Source organism: Chenopodium quinoa, unplaced genomic scaffold, assembly GCF_001683475.1.
Source record: "Chenopodium quinoa cultivar QQ74 unplaced genomic scaffold, ASM168347v1, whole genome shotgun sequence".
In the NCBI taxonomy this organism is placed as follows: Eukaryota; Viridiplantae; Streptophyta; class Magnoliopsida; order Caryophyllales; family Amaranthaceae; genus Chenopodium; species Chenopodium quinoa.
This window is the reverse complement of record NW_018744068.1, coordinates 1265529-1292642: the sequence shown is the minus strand read 5'-3', so window position 1 is coordinate 1292642 and position 27114 is coordinate 1265529. Positions and strand designations below refer to the sequence as shown.

General features: G+C 40.8%; 1 protein-coding gene across 1 annotated transcript; it reads right to left on the bottom strand.

The window, feature by feature from the left end:
- Positions 1-872: 872 nt before the first annotated feature.
- LOC110691154 (phosphoenolpyruvate carboxylase 1) lies at positions 873-8827 on the bottom strand. The gene is made up of 10 exons (XM_021868072.1): positions 8296-8827; positions 6937-7331; positions 6414-6498; positions 6016-6238; positions 5120-5223; positions 4952-5039; positions 4566-4720; positions 3279-4277; positions 2501-2887; positions 873-1423 (listed from the first exon to the last, which is right to left on the bottom strand). The coding sequence occupies exons 1-10, from the start codon at positions 8461-8463 to the stop codon at positions 1127-1129; spliced, it is 2901 nt and encodes a 966-aa protein (XP_021723764.1). The 5' UTR covers positions 8464-8827; the 3' UTR covers positions 873-1126.
- Between the last annotated feature and the right edge of the window lie 18287 nt (positions 8828-27114).

Sequence of the window (27114 nt, the reverse complement as noted above, 5' to 3'; positions counted from 1 at the left end):
CTTATTAGCTGCTTCGACTGCACCATTTGCTTGAGGCCTATACGGAGAGGAGTGGTGATGTTGAATTTCATACTTCTGAAGTAGGTCTTCACATTCTGCTTGAAAGTGCTTGAAAGTGAAGGTTGTCGCCTTCCGGGATGGTGGTGGTGGTCGGTTGGGGTTGTGGATGGTGGTAGGGAGGGTGGTCGTTGGTTGGGGGCTGTTTTTTTTATTTTTTTAATTTAATTATTTTAAAATATAATTTAATTAATTTTTAAAGTAAAAAACCTTAGGTTAACCATTTTAATTATAAATGTTAGCCATAAATCCAAAAAAAGGACACTACACTTAATTTTGCAAAACCAGAGTGCCACTTGAGAGAGTCGGAAAAAAATTTGTCTTCCACGTAGAAATATTGAAACCAAGAGGCACCATGTAGAATTTCTCGATCAATATTAAGATCAATTTTGGGGATTGAACTTTCATTTTGCTCTCCCTTGTTAATTAAACGCTTTTTGGGTGAAGGATTTTTTGACCCCAAAAACATATTTTCTAGCCTTGATATAGCACAGGGGCGAATAACGTGTTTTTTAGGAAAGTGTACTCATACATTCCTAGAAGAAGTGTATCCGTACATGCCTAGAAACCATTGTTCGTTTGTTTTTCATAGCATTTTCTCCAACAAGCTTCACAGGAAAAAGTTCCAAACAGCTTGCACGGAATTACCTATGACTCTATGAGTAGGTGTAGCAATTTCCATAAATTAGTTTGAGGGTGTAGTTTGAAAACAGCTTGCTGTGTTGCAGTTTGCAGTTAGGTGTGAGGCTACAGACCTACCCATTCAATCAATTCAGATTCCTTTTCCTTATTTTGCAATGATTCTAAGAAAATGGTTCCGAAATTAACAAGCAGATAGACAACTGTTCATTAATCGCCGATAATAACAATAAAAACAATAAAAAGGTTTCAGTAAGCACAAACTGCTCTTTAGTACAAAAGCAACACAACCATCAAGAAAACTAGAAGCTCATCAAGCAATAGGATCATTCAAACCAAGATGGCAAATATCTGAGCTTGGACCCACAACCGAAGAACCAGGATGACACATGTTCAGGAGTAGTTGTAATAGACTTGCAACTAGTCTCAGCTAACCAGTGTTCTGCATGCCAGCAGCAATACCCTTCATAGTCAGGATAATAGTGTCCTCGAGACCAGGAGGATACTCACTGGTGGGATTAAGCTTCACAAGCTCAGAAGCTGGGTTTTTCGATTCCATTATGTCCTTGGATAAGTGTGGCCTCTCAGTTACATGGAAGCTGGGATCACGAATCCGCTTCAGGGTATATGCTTGGCAGACATTCAGAGTTGTGATATAAGGATCACGAAGTCGGAGTCTTTGTTTCAAATAAGGATCTCCTTCCAGCAAGTCCTTATGCCCAGCAACCTGTAAATAATTAGGAGTTTAAGTGTAATATTGCAAGAAAAAAATCTAAGGTATCCATCTTACACCCGGGGTATAGCCATATAGGGTGGAAATTCTAAGGATAACCTCAAGCCAAAGTCCATGGGAATGCAATCCCATAGACGTGTGATTGTCTTCATGGATTTCCATTCTCATTCTACCACATAAATATTTGAGAAGAAAAAAAACATATTTGAAAGTGGAATTGCATGTATGGACACAAAATATATTTTTCTTACAAAATCACACAAATCTATTACCATCAGTCCATCACTACCTACCAAACAATCTGTAAAGCTTCTAACGGCTCTCCAACAACCGAACTTCTTATATGCAAGGACCATCTACTAAGTAATGAGCTACTTTAAAAGTTAATCAACATTCTGAGCCAAATTTTAGTAAATATCACTGGTTTGTACTTAGAATTGAGAGTCATGACTCAGGAGCTAAAAGCAAGGAAGACTTTTAATTAATAGGAAACACAAGACATTTTAGAGATTTACGTAGCACAAATCTAAGAAGTAAGCTCCAGAACGTGGGAGCTAATATAACCAAGATGCTGTTTGAACCACTAGACCAGGAGCTCATGGGTAGATCAGATATATTGTTCTAAACTATACCTGACAATGGATAAGAACTTAAGAAGTATAGGCTTAATGATGCTCCATTTATCCCAAATTGACTTTCACACTTTTGACTTTGAGGTGTATACATTCATCAGATTTAACCATATTATTTTAGACTAATACAAAAATAACAAAAACAAAAAAACAACAAAAAAAAAAAAAAAAAAAAGGCCCCTCATGTGAGATCTTGTTAGATTGTTATATTGTGTATTTTTTTAAACTATCAACTTTTCATAAATACCTAACTAAAATATTAATGGTCAAAGGTGTGTCTAGGGGATCATAAAAAGTAAGTGTGAAGACATTTGGGTGGAAGAAGAAGTACTCATTGTGATCCAATGTCTATAGCTAACCTAGTAAACCTCATCCATCAGCTTCCCAAAAGCCCAGTACTGAACAATAAACTTTTTACTAGTTAAAGCAAAAATGTTACCTCTAAGAGAAAGTGTTTAGTTTCTTCATAACTTTCCCTCAACCGCTGCCCAAAGGACTTTAATTCCTCTGACACCAGAAGATTGTCATATAGAGCAGCAATTCCAGGGTCCCCCTTGGCGAAAACCATTTCAAGCAAGTCAATAGTCACTCTGAAGAAAGGCCACGCATTGTACATCTCCTTGAGCATCTTCAGATTTCTTATGTCTTTCTGAAGGACATGTTTAAAAGCTGCTCCAAATCCAAGCCACACAGGTAGATGGAATCTTGTTTGTGTCCATGCAAATATCCAAGGAATTGCACGGAGAGATTCAATTCCTCCGCTTGGCTTTCTCTTCGCAGGACGGCTTCCAATATTCATGCGCCCATACTCCATTTCTGGTGTCGCCTATAGAGAAAATATATTAAGCAGATTCAGTAGTAGTCCTTTCTTTGCATTCACTTCTTTTCGAAGGCACACGGTGGTATGAGGTGACAATAGATATGACAACAAGATATGAACTCAAAGAATTCTACAGTGGTTTTATTGAAACTTGACAAAGATTTTACGCAAATGAACAGAATAACTTGAGAGATTCTGGAATCATAAATATAGAATCTTATATATTACTTTAACATATGTCTGTATTTTTGCTGCTCCAAAAACCAAATTATCATTTGAACATGTCAGGAGAAAGATCATAAATATAAAGATAAGTAAATGACTAATAAATGGAAACATTTTGAAGTAAAGGACCAAGTACTAACAAAAGCACAAAGAGCGTGAGAAGTGAACTTACAAGGCGGAAGTACTCAACAAAGCGAGGCTCGTGAAAAACAACAGAGCGATATTCCTTGGTGGCAACAACAGCCATCTCATCCAAAAGTGCACGCCATTCTGGCTTAGGAGAGATTGGTGGATGCATTCCATGCTCAAGTGTAGCAGCCGTGTACCGTTGCAATGTCCTAAAACACAAGTGCTCTTCTCCAAATGATTGTTCAATTACCTCACCTTGAACTGTAACACGGAGTGATCCATGAATAGTATCAGGTGGCTGAGACAATATGGCAAGATGAGTGGGGCCTCCTCCTCTTCCTACAGTTCCACCTCTCCCATGAAACATGGTAAGCTTCACACCAAATTCCTTGGCCACTTTTATTAGCTCTTCCTGAACTTTGTACAACTGCCATGCAGCAGAGAGACGACCAGCATCCTTACCGGAGTCAGAATATCCAATCATGACTTCTTGCTTCCCGTTAATCCTATTTTTGTACCAATCTATGGAGAAGAGACGAGTCAGGGCAGCAGGAGCAGCCTCCAGATCAGCAAGTTTCTCAAACAAAGGTACAACCCGTAACGGATTCTTAATTCGGCATTCACGCTGTAGAAGCTCAACAGCAAGCACATCAGAAGGAGCGGTTGCCATCGAGATGATGTACGCACCAAAGCTATCTGATGGGAGTTCTGATATTACATGAAACGTATTCAAAACATCAGCAATTTCTTCAGTCTTGGGGAGATCGGAGCCAAACAAAGGACGCTTTCCCCTAAGTTCAGACAAAAGCCACTCCTGTCTTTTCTCCTCTGACCATTCACGGTAGGACCCAACGTCTAGGTGCCTAGTAATGGCATCCATTACATCAGTGTGCCTATCTGATTCCTGCCTGATATCAAGCTTTACAAGAGCAAGCCCAAAAGTCGAAACTTGTCGCATAAAATCAAGAAGACTTCCATCAGCAATAGGCCGATCACCACAATCACAGAGTGATCTGTAGCATAGCTCAAGAGGCTCCAAAAACTAAAAAAGAAAGAAATTGGTGAGTTTAATTGAAATCAAATAAGGGCATACAGATCAGCTTCAACAGGCAACTGCTATCACAATGAAAAAGCCATTCTGATAAAGACTAGCCAGAAAACAAGGCTAATGTATAAACATACTTCAAGATCCTAAACGCTGGATGCAGAAAACCACCATAAACAGGATAAAGATAAACAATGAATTGAAATACAGTAGGTTGCTGGCATCTTCAGAAGTAATACAAAAGGAGAAGGGATAACAATTCTAGGAGCTTGCTGAAAAGCCAACCTGATCAGCATGCGTGAAAGTTGATTCTTCAGGAACATCAGAGGACTCATTTGACAATAACTGACGAGCATGTTCACGTGTATTATAGAGCTTATCCCTCACATCAGCAAGAACAACACGATAAGGCTCATTAGGAGGAATTCGTTTCCAGAACTCTGTAAAAAGTAATACATAAAAGATAACATCAATGACCAATCTCAACTCTATCACTTTATCCTCAATTCATAGGCAAAAAAAATTATGTGAAAAAAACAAAGATGAAAACATTTGCTTCAACAGTGAAAAACTAAGCATCTGGGTTGAATCATGCTTTGTATCTTATCAACCTCACTTATACCAAATATAACTGTTACTTTTTTACATACAAAAGGAAGAATAAAGCATACCAATATAGTGTTTGGCATCCGTCTTTGAATGTTTATGAATTTCATGAGCTCGTGCACGAAGTTCATCATTGCATCTCCACATGGAAAGCTGTCAGGAAAAAGAAAGAACAGATAAGTCAGCTACAACATATGGCTTCAGATTAACATAGCAAAAGAATAGTTTCGTACCTCAAACATGAGGTCTTCTATCTGAGAGAAATACATATTAGAAGCCATCATTCTAGCCAATAGGCATACATCTCTGGTAACTTCTGGAGTAACTCTTGGATTTCCTGTAGTCAGTATGGAAAAAGTCTACATCAAAAGATGTCATCTAGACAGCATCAACCTATGAACTAACAGCATATCATTGGACAGTGTGTATGGCTAATTCATACACAAACAATAGAAGAAAGATAACATGGGAAAGAGAAGCTCAATATAAATCAACCGCCACAAGAAGAAAGATCCAAGCTCAATATCTATCCAGAAATTCTTTTGAACATAAGCCCAAGTTAGATAGGAGACAATATCTATCTAAATATAAGGAATTCATTACATCATAGATCATTATCACTAGTTTGAACAAAAAGATCTTAAAGCAGATAAAGGGCACAGATAGATAAATATTAAATGAGTTTGGGGTTATATTTTTGTTTTGTGGGGAGGTGCTGATTTTGAAGCCTTAAGTCTGATAAGAGGAGTGACAGAGACAGAGAAAATAAAGTGGATAAATGGAACAATAATAGAGGGAGATGGAATTGAATCCACGACCAGTTGATCATCACGTCATTAAAGCACTACCCTTGACCACTGAACCAAGCCTCTTTTTGAATGGACAGTTGTCATGCAAACACTATTTTTCATATTTCAGTTCTCCAGTTATTTTTTTTCCTCAGATTTTTTTGGATACAGTTGAATCCACAGTGGATCAGCCACTGGTCATGGCTAGGTTCTACACGGCAAAGACCATAACTCGGTTAAATGACTATACTCGCAGGCTGGTAGCAAAAGTGCTCCTAAATTTTTAGAAAAACCAAATGGCATAGATACAATTATATATGACTCACAAAGAGAGATCATACCATCTCGATCACCTCCCATCCAAGAAGAGAACTGAATAAGAGGGGCATTATAGGGAACACGCTCATTAATCCCAATGTTCTTCAATGCCGTGTCCACACGTCTTAGAAACTTCGGAACACCTTTCCAAATTGTCTCATGAAAGTAGCTCATTCCTGCCCTCATCTCATCCTGTGGAGTAGGCTGTGTCCTCCTGATTTCATCTGTACGGAATGCAGCTTGTATCTAGGTGAAAAAAAAAAATCAGAAGCTAATAAGACAAAAGACCAACCAGGATTTTAATAATTTAAGCCTCTGCTATAACCCGTGAATATTTGTTTCTAAGAAGAATATTTAGTAGCAGAAAATGCCAACATTTATTGTAGCAACACTTTCTAACTACAGAGTTCAAATTCCATACCTCTCTTTGGAGAGCCTCATCAAGCTCTTGCTTATCATCAGGGGTAATATCTTTGGCATACAATTGGGTCAAACAATCCCTTATCCTAGAAACAAAAAGGGTTGTCAGATTTTTTTAGAAAAGACACAACGAAGGAGAGCAAAACATGCTTTAGAATTAATAAGACCATGAGAAAAGGGCTTGATTAGGAAATCAAAGAACACTATCATTAAGCGAGTAAATGCATAGTCTACACCATATATTTGAAGACTAATAAAAATAAAGTGACCTTGAGACTATGAAATATTTGATGAGAAAAGAACTTGTTGGTCACTTAGACATGGTTTCCCCTATTATTTAATTTCTAAGTCTTGCAAACAAGGGACATGACCCTCATAAAAATTCCCTGTATTGATCACGTCGTATGTAATTATAATTAAAGCATCACCATAAACTGGAACCATAAGGGACACACAATCATAAGTCTAACACAAAACTAACTATTCGTAGGTCAAGAAAAGCAAAGAGCAGTTAAAAAACAGACCTTCCATGTTTCTGAAGCAAAGATCTACGGACAGATTGAGTAGGATGAGCCGTAAAGACCAAATCAACTGTCTGGTTTTTCAATGTATCAAAAACTTCTTCAGGGGATTTCTTCATATCCACCACCAACCTCCTCAGCGTTTCTTCGATATCTGATTCAGTAATTGCAGAACTTTCATCTGCCAAATCACCTTTCTTCAATTTTTTGATTCTCCTACGATAAGCAATCTGGACTTCCTCAGCTAGGTTGGCCAGATTAAGCATGTGTGAAAAAGATTTTGTGACCACAATAGAATCTCCAGCATCCAAACTGGTTATCATGTTTCCTAATTCCTCCAACTTCTTAGTGTCACGAGTCCTTTCATATTCAGCAGCATGCTCATACAGCTCTTGAACCTGATCCGTGCACAAATGATCATCAAAAACTATATCTAATGTATCATTGCATAAAGACAGCAAGATAAGCGCCGCAATTCAACAACTAATATCAAATACGAAATGCCTAAGCCATGCCCATGCACTTAGATCATGATAAACTATAAATGTTCCAAAGTTATTTTCTAATCCTTGTCATTCACTCAAAACCAAACAAATTTCACTATTCGTTAGCCTTAAAACAAAAAACAATTTAAAACACCAAAGTAGTACCAATATAACACATTTAAAACTACAATGTAATGTATAGACTTAAATTATAATATTTCAAAAAATTAATTTAAATTATCTTTATAATTTTAAAGATACAGCTTAAACTTTTTACTTGATGCCCCCTAAAAATTCCCATCCCCCTAAAATAGATTTTTGGTTCCACCCTTGTCTTTCCGAGTCGATTCGTGAACGTTAACGTGGACACGAAACCATTCAATGTACAATTGTACACATCATGGCAACTTAGCACAAAATAAATTAGAAGTGAACCAATTACTGGTAACAATGCAGCAAAACACGTAAAAATTATACTGCAATTTGATAAATTAAAACGCCTTAAATCCAAACAGTGAAATTAAATACATCAATTTCTCATCCTCTGAAAAGTGAAAACCATGGCACACTCTGAATATGGATTAAAGCAATTAAATAAAAACAATTACTCATAATTATTGAACAAACTAAAAACCCAAAATCTAAACCAGAAAACATCAAACACACCAATAATAACACTATAAAAACAACAAACAATCATCTGGGTATTTTTAAAAAAACCAATAATTAGCTCAGTAGTAAACACAATTACTCATGAAATCAATAGATTATCACATTATACAGCAAAAAATTCATAATTCTACTGGAAAAATTACAACTTTCAAAGCTACCAACTAAAAACTCATAATTCTACTGAAAAGAAAAAAGAATGTAATACCGTTTCTCTGATTTCTTCACCATGTAAAGATTGCAAAATATCGAGAAAACGATCAAGCAACAAAGCATCATACTCAACAAGCTTATCATCCTCTGAAACTTTTCCAGGCGCAAGCAATCTCAACTGCGCATCAATTGATGTCAATTTCTCCAACTTCACAGTAGCCATCACACTCTACCAATTTTATTTGAATTTTTTTTTTTTGAATTTTTTTGTTAAATTCTTGTAGAATATAGAGGAAAATTATGGGTTTATTATTATTAGAAAAAGGGCAGCTTTATTTTTTCTAGACTAGTAGAAAGAATGAAGCTTGTGAAAACTATTAATGGGGTTCATGAAAAAGTGGATGAAGAAGATGAGTGTCTTTTACTAGAGAAAAAAAAAAAAAGATATTTTTTTAATATATAATGATTTTTGATGAGAAAAGAAGAAAGAAGTTGAAAGTTGAGAATAGAGAGGAGTGTAATTGATACTAGAACTCTTGTGAAGTTGTGATAGAGTAGGATTTTGGTGGTGGTCAGGATTTATAAATGAAAAATCTTTATTAAATAAAGCAAATCCTAGAAACCAACAAATTGATGAGTGCCACTCAATTGGTTGCCGGTATGTTCTAATTAACGTGCTGTTTGGGCTGCGATTGGAACGACCACAAGGTCCACAATTAGTTAATTGCCTTCCTCGATTAGTCGATGATAAAGGTCTTATTTGTCAATTGATTGTTGGCTATTGGAGGTTGGCGATTGGATGTCGGCGGTTTAACTTGACTGATTTTACTAGCTGTTACTTTGGCTGTTTGTACTACTGTTTGACCATTTGTTGGCTGTAACTATGCAAAATTATTAATTATGTTTAGTAAAAAATATTAATTATCACAATTATTAATGATTAATTATTATTTATTACTTATGAGTTACTAATTATTAATTTTTAATCATTAGTTATTAAATATAAATTATTAATTAGATAATTACTATTCATTAATTACTAATCACTTAATACTAATTAATTTTTAATTAATAATTATTATTTACTATTATTAGTGAAAAACTAAGGAAATAAAAATCTAAAAAAATTCAATTCTCTGTTCTCTCTCTTCAAACCTAGCCACCATAATAAAGCTTAGGGGCTGACATCGATTTTATCGATGGTAAGCCCCAAATTCTTCTTTAATTTATTGATTTTAGCCAATAAAGATCCCCAACAGTATGGTGATTGTAGTCATTCCCTCCATGTAGGGTTTAGTTAGTTCCCTGATGGTGGAATTTTTAGTATGGTTTGTTTGTTTGTTTTTCGTGTGTGTAGGGATACAAATTTGAAAGATTCGTCTCGTAGATTTGTAGAATTGCGAGTCGGTTGGTGTAGGGGATGCAGATTTAAAAGGTTCGTCTTGTAAATTTGCCGGTCTTGATGAGAAATCAAGTTGTTTCGGGGTTTTCTGATGTCCTGCGGGAGAGTTACAATTCCGAGACTGGAACCGGACGTCTGTACCTGCAAAACAAACGGATGCTCCGGATGGTTGGAGATCCGCCTCCGACGGTCAAGTTAGTACTTGATTAAGGAGTAATTAATGCGGAAATTAAAGTGATTGGGTCTCTCTAGGTGAGAGTGTTTAATGTGTGTAATCTGCGTTGTTCGCGTCATCTCCCTTAATGAGGATTAAGGGAGGTATTTACAACCTCGGGAAACGTGCCAAACTAGGTTTAGGTTAACCTTGGGCTGATTGGGCTTCCCTCGGAAGTTGGGCCTAGGTGACCGGCTTCTCCATAAGGCATGGAGTATGCCACGTGTCATGACATAATAAGTCCAGGGTGGACGAATAAGCGTGTGCCACGTGGCAAGCCCTGAGATGTCCAACTGGGTGACACTTGGCAGGACCTGATTGGCCCACGTGGCGCATTCCGATTGGTGGGAGCAAAATCCCCTAATCATTTGCCCCTCACAGGTGGCACGTGACTGGTCACGTGTTACCTGTGACAGGTATCGCCCTGTAACAGGCAACGGCCTGCTACAGGTGTCACTCGGCGAGAGGCCGAGAGATTCTCCCGCCAAAATTTTGAATTCTGGAAGTGACCCTTCGCCTTCTCACTTCGCCTATATAAAGGAGTGTTGACTTCGGTCATTTTCACACTTGAAAACTTTGTGAGAGAACATTCGGACCCCTGAACTTGCTCTGACATTTTGGACCCTTTCTGCCTACCGCCTGCTCTGACAAGCCGACTGCAAAGGATTTTCAGAACTTCATCAATCGTCACTCGTTCAGGTAACCGTCGGTTCTCTTACTCTTAATTTTCTCTTTACTTTATTCTTTTTTGAAATGGCACCACGGAAGCACACGACACGACCTAGGTTAGTGATCAGCCGGTCACCGGGGACGGCTGAATCTAGGACTAGGAGTGCCGCCTGCCCTTTTCTGGACCCATCTTTGCCCTTTATACAAAGTCCGACTGTATCTGTGTCTATGTAGAGCATGATGGCCAGAACAAAAAAGACTGCCAGGATCTCAAACTCAAACGGCTCCTCCCACAGGGTGCCGATTAGTGAAACATCTGACCAGGCGCCAGATGTGGAAGTGAAACAAAGCGACTTGAAAGCCGGCAGTTCTGAGGGAGGAGTCAAAGTGACCCCTTCCCATTTTATAGTTGACAATTCTACATTCTCTCCTGCTCCTTTTAAAGGAGAGGAGGCGGGCCCCTCCGGGAGAGGGGAGAAGTCATCCTCTTCGGACTCGTCAGAGGACGATTCCGAGTCTAGCTCTTCTGGCCATGCTTCTCTGGACACAGAAGAGAAAAACAGTCGCCTACAAGAGGCGAGGCTTTCTCACGCAGTTGAGAAGGGGGACGATTGGGCGGAGCCATCCGCCTCTCACCGAGAGCAAAATACCCCTTACTACTGCACGGTACCTCGGGGTCGGATCACGGCCATGCAAGAGAAAGTGGAGAGCTTTATCGCAAACGACACAATGGGCCCCGGCTTTTTAGTGTTCGTGCTGGATCCAGAAGACACAGTCGTCTGGCCGGCTGGTACCAGTTATGATGGCGCCTGATTTGGCTGCTACGAGGCGGCCATCAAGGCTGGGCTGCGCTTCCCACTACATCCGGTTGTTCAGCGGATCTTGGATGGGTATGAGTTGGGGTTATGGCAGTTAGCCCCGAACTCCTGGGTCAACGTACTCGGCTATGTGGCCGGGTGAGAACTGCACGGGGTGGAGCCGAACTTCGAGGCTTTCGCCCACATGAACTACCTCAGCCGGACCCCTAAGGCAGGCGGTACCGGCTGGTATCAATTGACGAGCCACAAGGGCTACCTCATGACGAGAGGTAAAGCAAACAAATGGAAGGACTGACGGAGCACCTTCCTTATCATTGAGATTTCAGACACAGAGCTGAACAAGCGCTTCAACAGGTGGAACAGGAATCCGCCCCTTCTTGCAGGCGGCCGCAGCATGCCGCCTGTTCCCCCCAAGGCTAAGAAAGAGATCCTAGATAAAGGACTCTTCAAAGTAGAGTCGAAGGTGAACTCTACTTCAGGGGTACGAGAGCAAGTACCCCTGCACTGCGTCCCGAGCTTCAAATGGCTCTACGACGAGTACTTTTTGGCCGCCTCTGGCCTCAGAAGTCGGTGCTCAAGAGGTAGCCGGCCTGTCGAATACTCTGTTGTTCCATGCATTTCTTGTTATGACTTTTATTAACTTTGCTATTTGTTTTTGCAGCGGACGCCATGAGCAAAATTACCGCCTCCAAGACTGCGGCGGCCATGTTGCGGGCCTCCATCATGCAACAGTCTTCCCCAACAAGGGGGCACCCTTGGTGGACTTCGAACCTTTCACCCTCTTTTTGGAGTTGTGTTTATGCATATACTGACTCTTTTCTTCTTTTTTAGACGGGCGCTCCAAGAGCTTCTTCTTCCCAACAGCCGGACCCCAAGGCCCGGAGGACGACTGTTGCGAGCTCTCCTGGTTCTGCCAGGAAACATGTGGCGGCTGAGAAACAGCCGGCCACTTCTTCTAAAACTCCAGCTGGGCCACCTAGAAGTATGAAATTGTCCTTGTAAATTTTAGACTTGCTCCCTCCTTTACTAGGTCTAATCCGTTTGTTTATGCTTGATACAGCCGGCCCTCAAGAGCCTGACTTGGTCGAAGTGGCCAAGTCTATGATCAAAGCCGTTCCTCCAGCTGAAAGGGAGGCGGTCAGGGGTGTCGGCACCCTTGACCTAGACGGGATTGCAGGGGTCCTTGCTGAGGTATACTTAGCATATTTTTGAGTATTTGAATTCCAGGACGCCTGTTTTCTTTTTTGTTTGGAAACTGACACCTGTTCCCCTTTTTACTTAGGCCCTGCTCCGAGTGAACGGCCTTCGCAAGCCGCTTGACCGGAAGAACAAAGAGGTAAAGGCTGCAAAAGCTATGGCCGCCTCTGACTGTGATAAGGCAATGTTTCAAATTGCCCAAAATGAAGTTCTGACCATTGATATTCTTTATTATCAGGCGCAGGCTACCGCCGCTATCCGGGCTCAGTTAGAGGCGGCCCAGAAGAGGAATAGCAAGCTGGAGGCGACCATCAACAACCTCAAGGCCGAGGTGAGACCTCTTCGCCAAAAGATGTCCTCATACGAAACCTTGGAGAAATCCTTGGCGAGCGTAAAGGTACGCCTGGTGACCCAGGAGAAGAGTCTTACTCAGGAGCTCTCGGAAAAGGCCGAGCAAGAAAAGAAAGAGCTGGTCCGGGAGATGATGGAAGACTCTGCTCAAATCCAGCGCATGACTTGGGGCCGCCTCTTCCCCAATGCCGACTTTGCCTCCTAGGAAAAAACGTATCGCCAGTGTTCTGATAGATATAATCAAGAGATCCTGGCGGCTGCTGAGGAAGAGGCACTGGAGGAGGAGGAGCAGCCGGTGGTGGCGCTTGTGTCGCTTGGGGGTAATACATCAAAGAAGGATGCAGCAGAAGCCGAGTTCAGCAAAAAGAGTGCTGACCAGGCGGCAGCTGCTAATATTGAAGATCTGCCCCCTTCATAAGCTTTATGTCTTCTTTCCCCGGCCTGCGTGCCGTTTGTTTGTATTTACCCGGCCAGGGGGCCGGGGCTCTGAATATTTTGCCGGTCTTTAATGACCGGCTTCTTTTAAATGAATTTTTGGTTTTGCTTCAAATTTGTTTAAGTATTGAATATTCTGATATCCAATTGTACACTATACCGACTGTTTTACATGGCCGATAGTTGCAGACAGGTACGGATAGTTAGTCACGCCGCCTATGCCCCTGGACGACTGGTTGTCTGTTTCCAGGCTAGACGATCAGTCGGCCATTTATCCAATCGGTATTCGAAACATTTTAAAGACTGGATCCCCTTTAGGCAGGCTGTCCTGTCATTTGTAAAATTAACCAAGTAGGAAAGTGGTTTCCTACTTGTCATGCTTTTAGGCTAGAGACTTTAGGCCGTCTAGGCCGACTGTTCCCCGCCATATTTAATCTAGTGTGAACAGGTGCTGTATGAACATCTTTTTAGTTTCATACTAAATTTTTAAGGAGTGACCAAGTAACTGAGTAGTAGAGGTATCAAGCGGTGGTTACCGGTTGTTCCCCTTTATTCGCCAATGTTTGTTGGCTTTTAACTCATAGGTTGTTAACCTAGCAGGAGTAGTGGTTGAGAGCCCCTGTTTGCTAAAAACAGGCGGACGACTCATACCTTTTAGGCTCCATACTAAGTTTGAGAGAGTGACTATGAGTTAACTTTGGTGTTACTCAGTCGCCGTCACTCCTGCTTGAGTAGTAAAGGTACCAGGCGGCGGAGGCCGGCTGAATCTTTTGATTCGCCAATGTTTGTTGGCTATTAACTCAAGAGGTACCCCCTGCATTTATCCCAAGTAATACAGGCGGTCATCTGACTCAGATGTCAACTGCTACCACTGGTTTGGTTAGTGATAGAGTTATCCTTGTCTCAAAAACGGCTACGTGGTTGTCCTTGGGGACAGTCGTATAGGTGCCGTGTAATTAGTTTATAGAGCAATGTTCCACCCAAAAGGGAGCTTCTCTCTGCGACGAATTTCATCCGGAAGGATGCCGCCGGACGCCTGCTATGATGTTGGGACAGGTCGTATTAGTTTAAAGATTGGATCAGTTGGCTTGGCGCCTGGACTGATCATTCGGCTTGTGGCCTTGGTTAGTTCTTGGTGAACGTAGGTGCTAAGTAAGAGGAGGGTAGCCGCCTGTTTAGGCACAGGGTCGGCCAGGCCCTGATCATTTTTAGCTAAGTATAAGGGGGGTGGATGTGTGCTTTGGAACCAGTCGGCCCTCTTCTATGGAGAGTAGCCGACTATATATTCAGACGGCATGCCCCTATGGTGATAGAGTAAAATATTCAATGGAGAGTAGCCGACTGTAAAGGTACAGGCGGCATGCCCCTCTGAAGATAGAGTAAAATACTCAATGGAGAGTAGCCGACTGTAAAGGTACAGACGGCATGCTTTGAAGATAGAGTAAAATACTCAATGGAGAGTAGGCGACTGTAAATGTATAGGTGGCCTGCCCCACTTAAGTAAGAATAAAAATTAAACATGGAGAGTAGCCGACTGTTTGTTAGTAGGCATGCCCCTCTTAAGTAAAAATGAAAACTAAGTATGGAGAGTAGCCGACTCATTAGCCCTTCCAACTGCTTCCATTTTTCTAAGTACAAAGTCCCCCACTTTGAGTGGACGCCTGTGTACTTTTTTGTTGTATGATCTAGTCATTCTCAGGCGGTAAATTTCATTGCGCAAGACAGCATTGCCCCTCCTTTCAGGAAGTGAGTCTAATGCCAGGCGCAGGGCTTCCCAGTTTGCCTCTTCGTCATATAGCATTACTCGAAGAGTCGGCTCGTAGTGTTCTATTAGAAGAACAGCTTCCGCACCATAAGTTAGGAGGAATGGAGTTTCTCCAGTCGCCCCTTTTTCATTCGTCCTAATGGCCCAGAGAACATGTGGTAATTCATCCGCCCATAGGCCGCCTGCTCGTTCAATCTTTTTCTTGAGACCGTCTGAGATGATTTTATTAAAGGCTTCTACCTGGCCGTTTGCTTGTGGACGGCCGACAGATGGAAAGTAGTGTGCAATTCCTTGGTCACCCAACCAGCTTTTGAGAACAGGCGTCTCAAATTGGGGACCATTATCAAAAACCATAGACATGGGAACCCCGAACCGAGTGATGACATTTTTCCAAATGAATGAAATTACATCCTTCGTCTTGATTCCCTTTACAGCCTCCGCCTCTACCCATTTAGTGAAGTAGTCGACGGCAACAAGTATGTACCTCCTTCCGCCTGTAGCAGGCGTATATGGACCCAGAATATCCATGCCCCACTTAGCAAACGGTAGTGGGCTATGAATAGTAGTGAGGTCAGTAGCCGGACAGTGAATTAGCTTGCCAAACCTTTGGCACTTGTCACATTTTTTCACCATCTCCATTGCATCTGCTTCTAAAGTAGGCCAAAAGTAGCCCTGCCGCCTTGCCCATTGAGCAAGCGTCCTACCGCCTATATGAGAAGCACAGTAACCAGAGTGAAGATCGTCTAGTATCTCTCGTCCCTTTTCTGGAGTAACACACTTTAAGAAGGGTTGAAGATACCCCCTTTTGTGTTCTCCCTTTATTATTCCAAAACTGGTTGCTCGTTTTTTCAGTGCTGCCGCCTGTTGATGATCATCCGGCAGGGTACCGTTTGTCAGATATGCCCTGATTGGATCCATCCAGGTTGAGCTTCTGTCTAGGATTCCAATAGGGTCTTCCTCGATGCTTCTCTTCTCCATTACTTCCCAAAAAACAGTTCGAGGGGTATCACAGGAGGCGGATGATGCTAATTTTGAAAGTGCATCCGCCTGGTTGTTTTCTGATCTCGGCACTTGGGTCAGATGGAAATCCTCAAGGGAGCCGACATCTTGTCAGACCGCCTGTAAATACTTGATCATGGCCGGATAGGTTGCTTCGTATTCGCCATTGTACTGACTCACTATCAATTGTGAATCGGAACAGGCGTCTATTTTTCTTGCCCCTGCCGCCTTGCACATGCGGATTCCGGCTAGTAAAGCTTCATATTCTGCCTCAGGCCTGAAAACTGAAGCGTAGAGCATACTCGTACCTGTCGCCCTCTGGCGACTGACATATGACGCCTGCTCCACAACCATTTGAAGTAGAGCTTCCATCCACATATACCTTCCAGACTTGGTCTGGAACTTGAGAGTCAGGAGGACGAGTCATCTCAACAATAAAGTCAGCAAAGGCTTGCCCCTTCACTACTTTTCTAGGCTCGAAGGTAACTTCGAGGCTCTGTATTTCTATGGCCCATTTGATCATTCGGCCTGACGACTCCATGATGGTCAGTGGCCGCTTGATAGGTTGGTCTGTATACACGACGACTGCATGTGCCAAAAAGTAGGGCTTCAATTTTTTAACAGCCATGAAGAGTGCAAGATCAAATTTCTCCACTAAGGGATACCTCAACTCGGCATTTTTCAGTACGTGCCTGACAAAGTAGACCGGGAGCTGACAGCCGTTTCTTTCAGCAAGGAGAACAGCGCTTAACGCATGATCAGAGACGGCCAGGTACATGTAGAGTACTTCTTTGGGCAAAGGGCTGACCAGCCTCGGCAAGGAATGCAAGTGAACTTTCAATTTCTGGTAGGCCGCCTCAGCATCCGGCCCCCATTCAAACCTTGCCTTTTTCTTAATTTCCTGGAAAAAGTATAGGCATTTGTCGCCTGATCGGCTTAGAAATCTTCCCAAGGCCGCCAGACAACCTGTTAACTTCTGAACCTCTCGAATGGTACGAGGCGACTGCATGTCGATGACCGCCTGCACCTTCTCAGGGTTCGCCTTTATTCCTCTCTGATTGATAAGGAATCCGAGAAATTTCCCAGACTCAACTCCAAAGAAACATTTCCTGGGATTGAGCATGACATGGTGCCGCCTGAGTGTGGCGAAAGTTTCTCGGAGGTCCGATAGATGATCTTTCTGAAGTTTAGACTTGACAATCATATCATCAATATATGCCTCGACATTTCTCCCAATCTGATCAAAGAACACAGTGTTTATCATTCGCTGGAAAGTGGCCGGGGCATTCTTAAGACCAAACGACATGACCGTGTAACAGTATAACCCCTGATCAGTGACGAAGGCCGTCTTCTCCTGATCTTTCTTCCATAAAGGAATTTGATGGAAACCAGAGTAGGTGTCCATAAAGCTCATCAAAGCATGGCCGGCTGTTGAGTCGACCAGGTTATCAATTTTAGGCAGAGGGTAACTGTCTTTGGGGCACGCCTTGTTTAAGTCTGTGTAGTCTACACACATTCGCCAGGTGCCATTCGGCTTTTTAACAAGCACCACATTTGCAACCCAGTCTGGGAAGTAACATTGCCGAATGAACCCTGCATCAAGTAATTTTTTAACTTCGGCGGCTGCCGCCTGACTTCTTTCTTCGCCATGGTTCCGCTTCTTTTGCCGTACCGGCTTCTTTTTCGGATCCACGGCAAGTTTATGTACCGCTAGATCAGGACTAATGCATGGCATTTCATGGACTTCGAATGCAAAGATGTCCTTGTATTCTTTCAATAGTTTGTGAAAGTCGTCACCAAGGTTTCTCAGAGCAGTCGTCCCAACTTTGACTGTTCGGTCAGGACGTGAGTCGTCTAAGATCAGGTCCGCATGCTCACTAGCCGGCTGAGGGCGGAACTCATCCGGCCGCTCCTCTGCCAATGATAGCTATTTTCTTTCTTTTCTTGCGGCCCCTGTCTGGGATGCCTTTCTCTTTTTGCCGCCTGCTTCTTGAACAGGCGCACTCTCCTTGACATTGTGAAGGTCTGTTTTTTCACCGCTTGACCCAGTAGCCATAACAGTGGGCTTGACATCCGAGAGATAGCACTCTCGGGCCATCCTCTGATCTCCCCTTAGGGACCCGACTGTTCTATTATCCCTCTCAAACTTGAGCAACATAAGAGATGGGATTATAACAGCCTTGGAATTATTCAAGGTTGGTCGTCCCAGAATCATGTTGTAGGTCGAGAGTTCTTCTACTACCAGGAACCGGACTACCATGTGTCGTCCTTCCCCTTTTTTGCCCAGGCGGATGGGTAAATCCACTCGTCCCACTGGGTGGACGACTCCTCCTCCAAACCCTACTAAAGGGTGGGATGCTGGATGTATGCAATCAGTCTGATATTTTAGTTTCGACAGACATTTGCTACTGATGAGATCTGAGGAGGTTCCGGTATCTATGAGGATTCGGCCAACTCTCTGGTTGGCCACTTTACATTCAATAACGATAGGGTCGTCATGCGGCCCTCTTACCCCTCCTAGATCTTCTTCAGTGATGACAATCTCAGGAAATGAATATTTGGAGGGCCGTTCTTGGTGAACGGAATTTACATCTAACCGTCTGATATTGTCTTTGTTGCCCCTAATAGTGGGGCCGCCTCCTGAGAAGCCGCCTGCAATGGTGTAGACGATTGCATCATCTGTATCGGAGCTGTCGGCCTGTTGATTCTTTTTGGCCGACTACTTTTTCGAGGAAGTGTTCCCCGTAGATTTCTTGACATAAGTGTCAAGATCACCTTGCTCAGCCAGGCGGTCCAGATACCGCATGAGACTGATGCATTCATTGGTGTGATGACCAACATCTTCATGATAATCACAGAATTTTTCTTGGTTCCGGTTGTTTGCAGAACCCTTCATGGGGACCGGCTTCTCAATTGAGATCCGTCCCTTGATTTCCTTTAGGATAAATTGGCTATCCTTGTTAAACGCATACTTTGGGGAGTATGGTTTGAATTCTTTTTTCTTCTTCTGGGCCGGCTGTTTAGAGGAATCAGCCGCCCAGACCTCTTTTCTCTTCTCGTCTTTGTTTGACGACTGTTTCTGTCGTCCTTCTCTTTTGTCGGACCTTCTCCCGTCTGACTGTTTTACCGTACTACAAAGATCAGTCGCCTGTATATAGGCTTCCGCTTCAATCAAGGCCTCTTGAAGAGTCGCCACCCTCTTTCGGACCAAATCAAATTTGAAGGTCGACCCGTCTTTGAGACCTCTGAAAAAGTCAGTATAGGCTACTTCATCCGGTAACCCTTGAATCTGTATTCTCATCAGGTTAAACCGCCTGATGTAAGAACAAAGCCCCTCCTTCTCGCCCTGCTGAATTGTTCCTAAATCAAGGGTCGTCTTCTTCACAGGGATGTTCATGGCGAAGTTGGAGGTGAATAAGTAAGTAAGCGTCTTGAAGTTATTTACACAACCAGTCGGCAGGTTGCCGAACCATTGTTGTGCGATTCCTTTGAGAGTCGCTGGGAAACACTTGCACCAAGTGGGATCATCCAACCCTTGAAGGTACATCAGGTTGGTGAATGCCATCAGATGGTCTTCTGGGTTAGTAGTGCCGTCATAGGCGCCTACTAATACATTTTTCACTTTGGCCGGCTGAGCGGCTTCAGTAATTTCCTTGGAGAAGGCCGACGGTTGTTCACCAAGTCTAAGCAACCGTAGCTGCCAGTCCATACGTTGGACATTTTTTGCTGCATGTCCACCAAACGGAGGTGGCTGTAAAAAATACTGTTGTTGCGGTACAAACGGTAAATTTGGTACCGCCTGGTCGCTATGAAAGCCGGACTGACGGGAGGTGCCGCCTGACTGACTCTCATGATACGACTGAGTATGCCTCATCGAGGTATTTCGCAGACTGTCTTGGAAGTATGAAGTAGAGGCCGACTCTGACAATCGGTCACTCTTCTTCTGCTCTAGCAGTAGCCGAGCGTCTGTGTATGTTTTCCTCGACCCGTACGCCTGAATATGACGAACAGGTTTCCTATTTCCTGGAGTAGGAAAACGGTATTTTGTGAAATCAAGGGCAGGTGGCTCCCACTTCCTAGATTTAGGATGAGGGGTCGCCTCTCGCCCTTGAACTGGCTTCCTCTTCCGTGAAGTGGAGGGTTTCTTAGCCGACTGCTCCTTGTCCAGAACAGGCGGCTTCTTGTTGATCAACTCTTGAATTTCTCCCTTGAAGTCCTTCATGAAGGTCATGAGTTCGTTCCTTGTGATGGGAGCAGACCCATCAGTCGGCTGCTGCCGAACAGGCGGTGCGCCTGCTGGCTCGCTTCCAGTTTGAAGATGTTCCCGTTCCCTCCTTTCGGTATGACGGGTACGTCGGGCCCTTAGGGTCCCGTCTAAAGCTGTGTGAGCTTCAACTTCAAATTCATTCTCAGTATCGTGGTCCGACTGAACTAGAGGATCGTCCAGGGGACGTCTCTCTTCAGGAGCCGGTACAAACGTGGGTGCCATCTCAAAAGTACTCTCCCCACAGATGGCGCCAAAATGTTTCGGGGTTTTCTGATGTCCTGCGGAAGAGTTACAATTCCGAGACTGGAACCGGACGCCTGTACCTGCAAAACAAACGGATGCTCCGGATGGTTGGAGATCCGCCTCCGACGGTCAAGTTAGTACTTGATTAAGGAGTAATTAATGCGGAAGTTAATGTGATTGGGTCTCTCTAGGTGAGAGTGTTTAATGTGTGTTGCGTTGTTCGCGTCATCTCCCTTAATGAGGATTAAGGGAGGTATTTATAACCTCGGGAAACAGTTTTATCACTTTCGCGACTATACATCAATGGAGCTCCGTCAAGAACGATGCAAAGACATCTAAAATTATTCAGGAACAGTTCAAAAGCAATGCCATTAGTTTAGGGGAGTTAAATACTTGTATTGAGAATTTAGGTTTATTAAGGGATGATTGTAAGTGCTGAATGGCTATTATTATTTAATGAAATCACCCCTCCCAATTCCATTCAAAAAATAAATAAGGATATAAAAGTAATTTTAAAGATGAAAAGCCAAAAGTCAATTTCAAAAACTCCTCTTACTAGCTTTTGACGGAAAATTTTCTTTCTAGCTAAAGAATAAGCCAATTACCAAACATATAAAATGGTTGTTCGACCAAAAAAAAAAAAAAAAAAAAAAAAAAAAAAAAAAAAAAGCCAATAACCAAACAACCCCAAAGTTTATGGTCTATCTCATTACCTTACGTCATGATTCAAGTGTTTTGACACTGAAATTTGCATGCGATGCGCTCTTGCCTTTTGGCTACAAGGACGTATAAGACTTGTGCGAAAATGGACCTCGTGAGCACAAAGATATTCCCTCTAGTGCTTTGTTTTTTTTTTTTTTTCTGAAAACTTCTTTAAATGGTCATAAAAAACGACCTTTCAGTTTTCCGACGGAATTTCAATCATCGGACAAGATTTCTCCGGCCCAAAACGTCCTTCGAAAATTTCCGACGAACTGCTTTCCACCAAAAAATTTCGACGGACTATCCGTCGGAAAAGTCAACCAAACCACTGCACCACCCCACACCCATGCCACCACCAGCCCACATACGGCCATACCACTGCCCCACACCACCACCAACCCCCATACCCACTGCCCCACGCCACCTCCAGCCCCCATACCTATTGCCCCACGCCACCACTAGCCACCTCCACTTCGCAATTTAAAATTAAAAAAAAAAAAATAAATAATTTAAAAACCACCACCACTTCTCCACCTAAACTGAAACCACCACCCCCACTTCACCTAAACCAAAAACACCACCCCACTTCTCCACCTAAATCAAAACTACAACCACCACCCACCCTAACCCTGATTGGCCCACCCTAACCCAGATCCACACACCTAAAAGCATCACCTAAACCCACCCTAACCCTAATTCTCTATTAATTTTATAAAATAATATATTATAAATGGATCTTATTTTAAGGAACTTTTTAAAACGAATTTTATGATGGAAATAGAACTGAGTTATAGGATATTTATTAAAATTTACGATTAATTTTGTATATATGAAATATTAGAAGTATATCAATAATAAAACTCTACACAACAATTCTATCTTAAAAAATTTATCCAAAATTCGCTTACTTAGCATTATATGTGTCACAATAAAATCTATTTGTCGTCTACGTGGCTCAACACTTTGCGAAAAACTAGAATGTCAAGTGTCATTGTCTTGTGGCCTGGCTGCGAGACCGACTTTATTTATTAGTAACTAGTTTTGTGCCCGGGCGATGCCTAGATGGTTGATAAAATTTTAAGATAACATTTTTACTTGAATGTTAAGAAATACGGTCATATAATAGTGTACTTTTTGTAGTTTTGCTTGTAAATAGATATCTATGTTATTGTTGACTTGAAATTACTTATATTGAGCTTAAATTATTTTCATTGAACTTAAAGTATTTTTACCAAACTAAAATTATTTTTACAAATTAAAACCTATTTGTCTTGATTCTCTATTTATTTTTTTAAACAAATTAAATAACAAAACGTTTTGTATGCGGCTAGCCACACCATCTGGCCGGACAAAGTAACCCCTATAAAACTGACCGAGTAACCCTGTAATACTAACCGAGTAACCTCTAACACTAACTAAGTAACCCTTATCTAGAACACTAATTGAGTAACCACTATAACACTGACCAAGTAACCCCTATAGCACTCACGAAATAACTCTTATAATAATTGGTGACACGGTTTGGCCAGCTACATATAAAAGTTTGTGATTAAATATATATTATATATATATATATATATATCTTATTTTAAAGAACTTTTTAAAACGAATTTGATGATGGAAATAGAATGGAGTTATAGGATATTTATAAAAAGTTATGATTAATTTTGTATATATGAAATAGGCCAAATTAGAAAATAACACCTGCTAAAAATCCCGATTTTGATAATAAAACCTATTAAAAAAAAGTTTTATTATAACACCTCAAAAAATTTCAAAATTTTGGTTTCACCACCCACTAACAGACTTTTGGATGGAAACCGTTAGTGGGGCACGCCATGTACACGTGTCAGCTGTTTATTGGTTTAAAAAAAAGAAAATTAAAAAAAAAATAAACCTAACCCCTAACCCAGCCAGCCCCACCACCGGCACCACCTGCCCCAGCCAAGCTAGCCGCCGGAACCCTCCTAACACCCAGCCAGCCCCAGAAACCTCCTCCCCTAACACCGACAACTCCTTCCCTAACGCCGGCACCGCCCGATATCCCCTCCCCAAACACCGCAACCCCCAAACCTCCTCCCCTAACCCTTCACCAAACACCATAGCCACCCACGAAACCCATCCCCTTTTGATTTGCTTCCCCTTAAGCAATTACATTTCATAAATGTATTCAATTGATGAACAACCACCTAATTCAAACAAATTGAAGGGTATCGCGGAGAGAACGAAGCGACGGAGACAGAGGAAAAAGAAAGCGATGGTTGGAGAGAGAAAACGGGGCTGCGAAGGTGCGAGAGGGAGGTGTTGGCGGATTTGTGGGCTAAGCACTGGGGTTGGCTGATTTCCGATGGCGAGTGAGGGAAGTGTTGTGGTCGTGGCTCGGTGGTCAAATGGTGTATGGACTAGTGGGGTTTCATTTCTGGTGGTGGCTAGGTCGAATGGTGTCCGATTGTGGTCACTGGGTTTCGTGTCTAGTGGTAGCTTGGCTGGGGCAGATGCTGCCGGTGGTGGGGCTGGCTGGGTTAGGGGGTTAGGTTTATCTATTTTTTTTTAATTTTTTTTTAAAAACCAATAAACAGCTGACACGTGTACATGGCGGGCCTCACTAACGGTTTTCATCCAAAAGTCCGTTAGTGGGTGGTGAAACCAAAATTTTGGGATTTTTTGAGGTGTTATAATAATTTTTTTTTTTAAACAGGTGTTATTATCAAAATCGGGGTCTTTAGCAGGTGTTATTTTCTAATTTGGCCTATGAAATATTATAATTTTATCAATAATAAAACTCTATACAACAATTTTATCTTAAAAAATCTATCCAAAAATCGTTTACTTAGCATATACATATCACAATAATACCTATTTATCGCCTACATGGCGCGACACTTGGCGAAAAACTACAATGCCAAAAGTCGATGTCTCGTGGCCTGACTGCGAGACCGACTTTATTTATTAGTGATATGATATGATATGATAACTAGTTTTGTGCCCCGTGCAATGCGGGTTGATTATTAAATTTTAAAATAAAACTTTTTATCTAGAATATATATACTATTTGAATATTCAACTCATAAATTAATAATCACTCCACAATTATACTTGCCCGTTTATGGGTATTTTATGGATTAATAATCACTTGACAATTTAAAAAAAATTAGAAGTAGTAATGTACAACCAAAAACAACGGTTGTCTAAAATTGTGATCTCTTTCATTTTCTCTTAACATCTAAGGAAAGGCTGATTGCATGTTAAGACTTAAGAGAACGGTTATATATAATAACAGGTCTCTTTGATTTTTTTTTATTTTTTTCCTTTTGTACCTCTTGGGATCCGTCATTTGTATAGAAATATCGGTGTTCTATTGAAAATAAATTCTAAACTAAAAGTTTTATTAAAAATAATACTCTAAAATAACTTTTTTATCTTACTAAATCCATCCAAATTTTTTGGAAAATAAAACACTAAAATAACATTTTTATCCTACTAAATCTATCCAACTTTTTTGACCTGTTATAACTTTTTTGACCTATTATACAAAAATATATTCAAATAAATCTTATGTGACATATTAATAATTAATTGTCGCCTACATGGCGCAACACTTGGCGAAAAATTGGAATGTCAAGTGTTGCTATTTCGTGGCTTGGCTAAAAGTTTAGCTTTATATAAAACTCTATACAACATTTTTATCTTCAAAAATCTATCCAAAATTTGATTATTTAGCATCATATTTGTCGCCTATGTGGCACGACACTTGGCGAAAAACTGGAATGCCAAGTGTCACTGTCTTGTGACCTGGCTACGAGACCGACTTTCTTTATTAGTGATATGATGATATGATATGACATGATATTTTATTGGTCATGTGATACCTCAAAAACTATAAAAAAAATTTCAATTTTTGTCTCTATTATATAAGTTTGAGTGGAATAGAGTGGAAACTTGATGTCCAACTTTTGAAATACATAAATTGCTCCTTAAAGCTTATTAAAATTAAAAATATTTTACGTAATAACTTGAGTTTATAAACAAAATTATGAAAATCACTCATTTTTCACCACGGTTAAGAATCTTCCAAAGATAAATAAAAATCATTAATCGGAATAATTGCAATACAATTTAGAGAGGAGATGGATATACACTAGAAAAATTATTGAATTACCAACTAAAAGTAAACACGTTAGCTAAAAATAAAAATGAACATTATTATGAAATTAATGAAAATGCCCTCATGAGGGAGAAACATTGCGCATTAAGAAGAAATTTGAGTAGAATTGCACATGAAATCCTCTTTCACTTTTCTAAAAATAGAACGAAACGATCCTCTTTTCTTTTTTGGTTGAAAAGATATGTATGGAGCAATCAGAGAAGCATTTTGATAGATATATTTGTTCATGATCGATTCAGTGCTTAGAATTTGATTATAATTTAATTTTTTTTATTTTTTATTTTTTATTTGAGGTATCAATTCATTAAATAAAATCCAAACAACATCTACAAATACATAAAATATAGAATCCAACAAAAAATTCTTTCATTAAAACTACAATAGTTGAATAAGTTTTGCACTGTGCTACATCTCTCGCATACATTGTTGAAATATAAAAGCCGATAATTTTTATCCGATTTATTTGTATGTAATTGAAAATTTGACAACCTTTGTGATCCCACATGAATCTTTGCCAACTAATCGATTCTAAGGCATATGATTTGATAAACCCTAACCACAACAATACACTAAAAGGAACGAACAACTCTACCATAGTGTAGGGAATTTTTCAAACTCAACTTTGAGCCCCATTGTGATCATGCATTTAAGCATGGTGGCGTTCAAAGGGAAAGAAGGTAGAGATAAAAGAGTCGCCAACAAGTTTTAGGAACATGTAAATCATTCACGGTTGTGAAGGTTACACTCCATTCACAATCACGGTGATCGCTAACTCCATAGTGGTCCGGAACCATGACTTGATATTCGGGGATGATGGTACGAATACAACCTTAAAGAGATTGAACCCACCCTAAATCGGCCTCTACTTAATTCTTATGATATTCATGTGCGCTTTCCAATCAACATACATACATCAAGTTAGCCCTAAACTTGTTTAATTTACGTTGGTTGATTATTAATGCACAATTAAATATATTATCGGTGATCACGTGAATTAAAATCATATTAACCTAAATTTAAATTATTAATTATCTTATTAGGCGTGATTTCAAATACAAATTCCATTTAAACCTACAAGAAAGGGCGTGATCAAGCAATAATAATAAATCATGAATAACCAAGCAACATATAATAATTGACACAACAATCATAATAAAAACATCATCAAAACATGATTAGTAATATCCTACGCATGATACTAAACGGATTAATAACAAACCCTAACATATCACTAATAAAAATCATAATTAAAACATTAGCCTAAACATGATTTAGAAAGCATGATATTAGAAATTAATTAACACCCTAATATGACACTAGGAATTAAAACAACATCCTAACATGATACTAGGAATCAAAATCAACATCCTAACATGATTTTTATATCAAAAGAATAATTAAGTAATCGAATTACTTACTTTGATGCCTCGTATTTCTTTATATCACAACAATACACGCGTTAATAAACTTCAAGAAAGATTAAAGAAAATAAAGCAGATAAATCAAATAAGAATTGAAATATAGATTTGGAACCAAACCCTAAGTACTATCAACCTTTCACGTCGAGGTCGAAGGCAACTTTGAGATTGGCTAGGATTATTCAAAGCTCATGAAGGAGGTATGGTGTTTGCTTAGGGAAAAGTATCA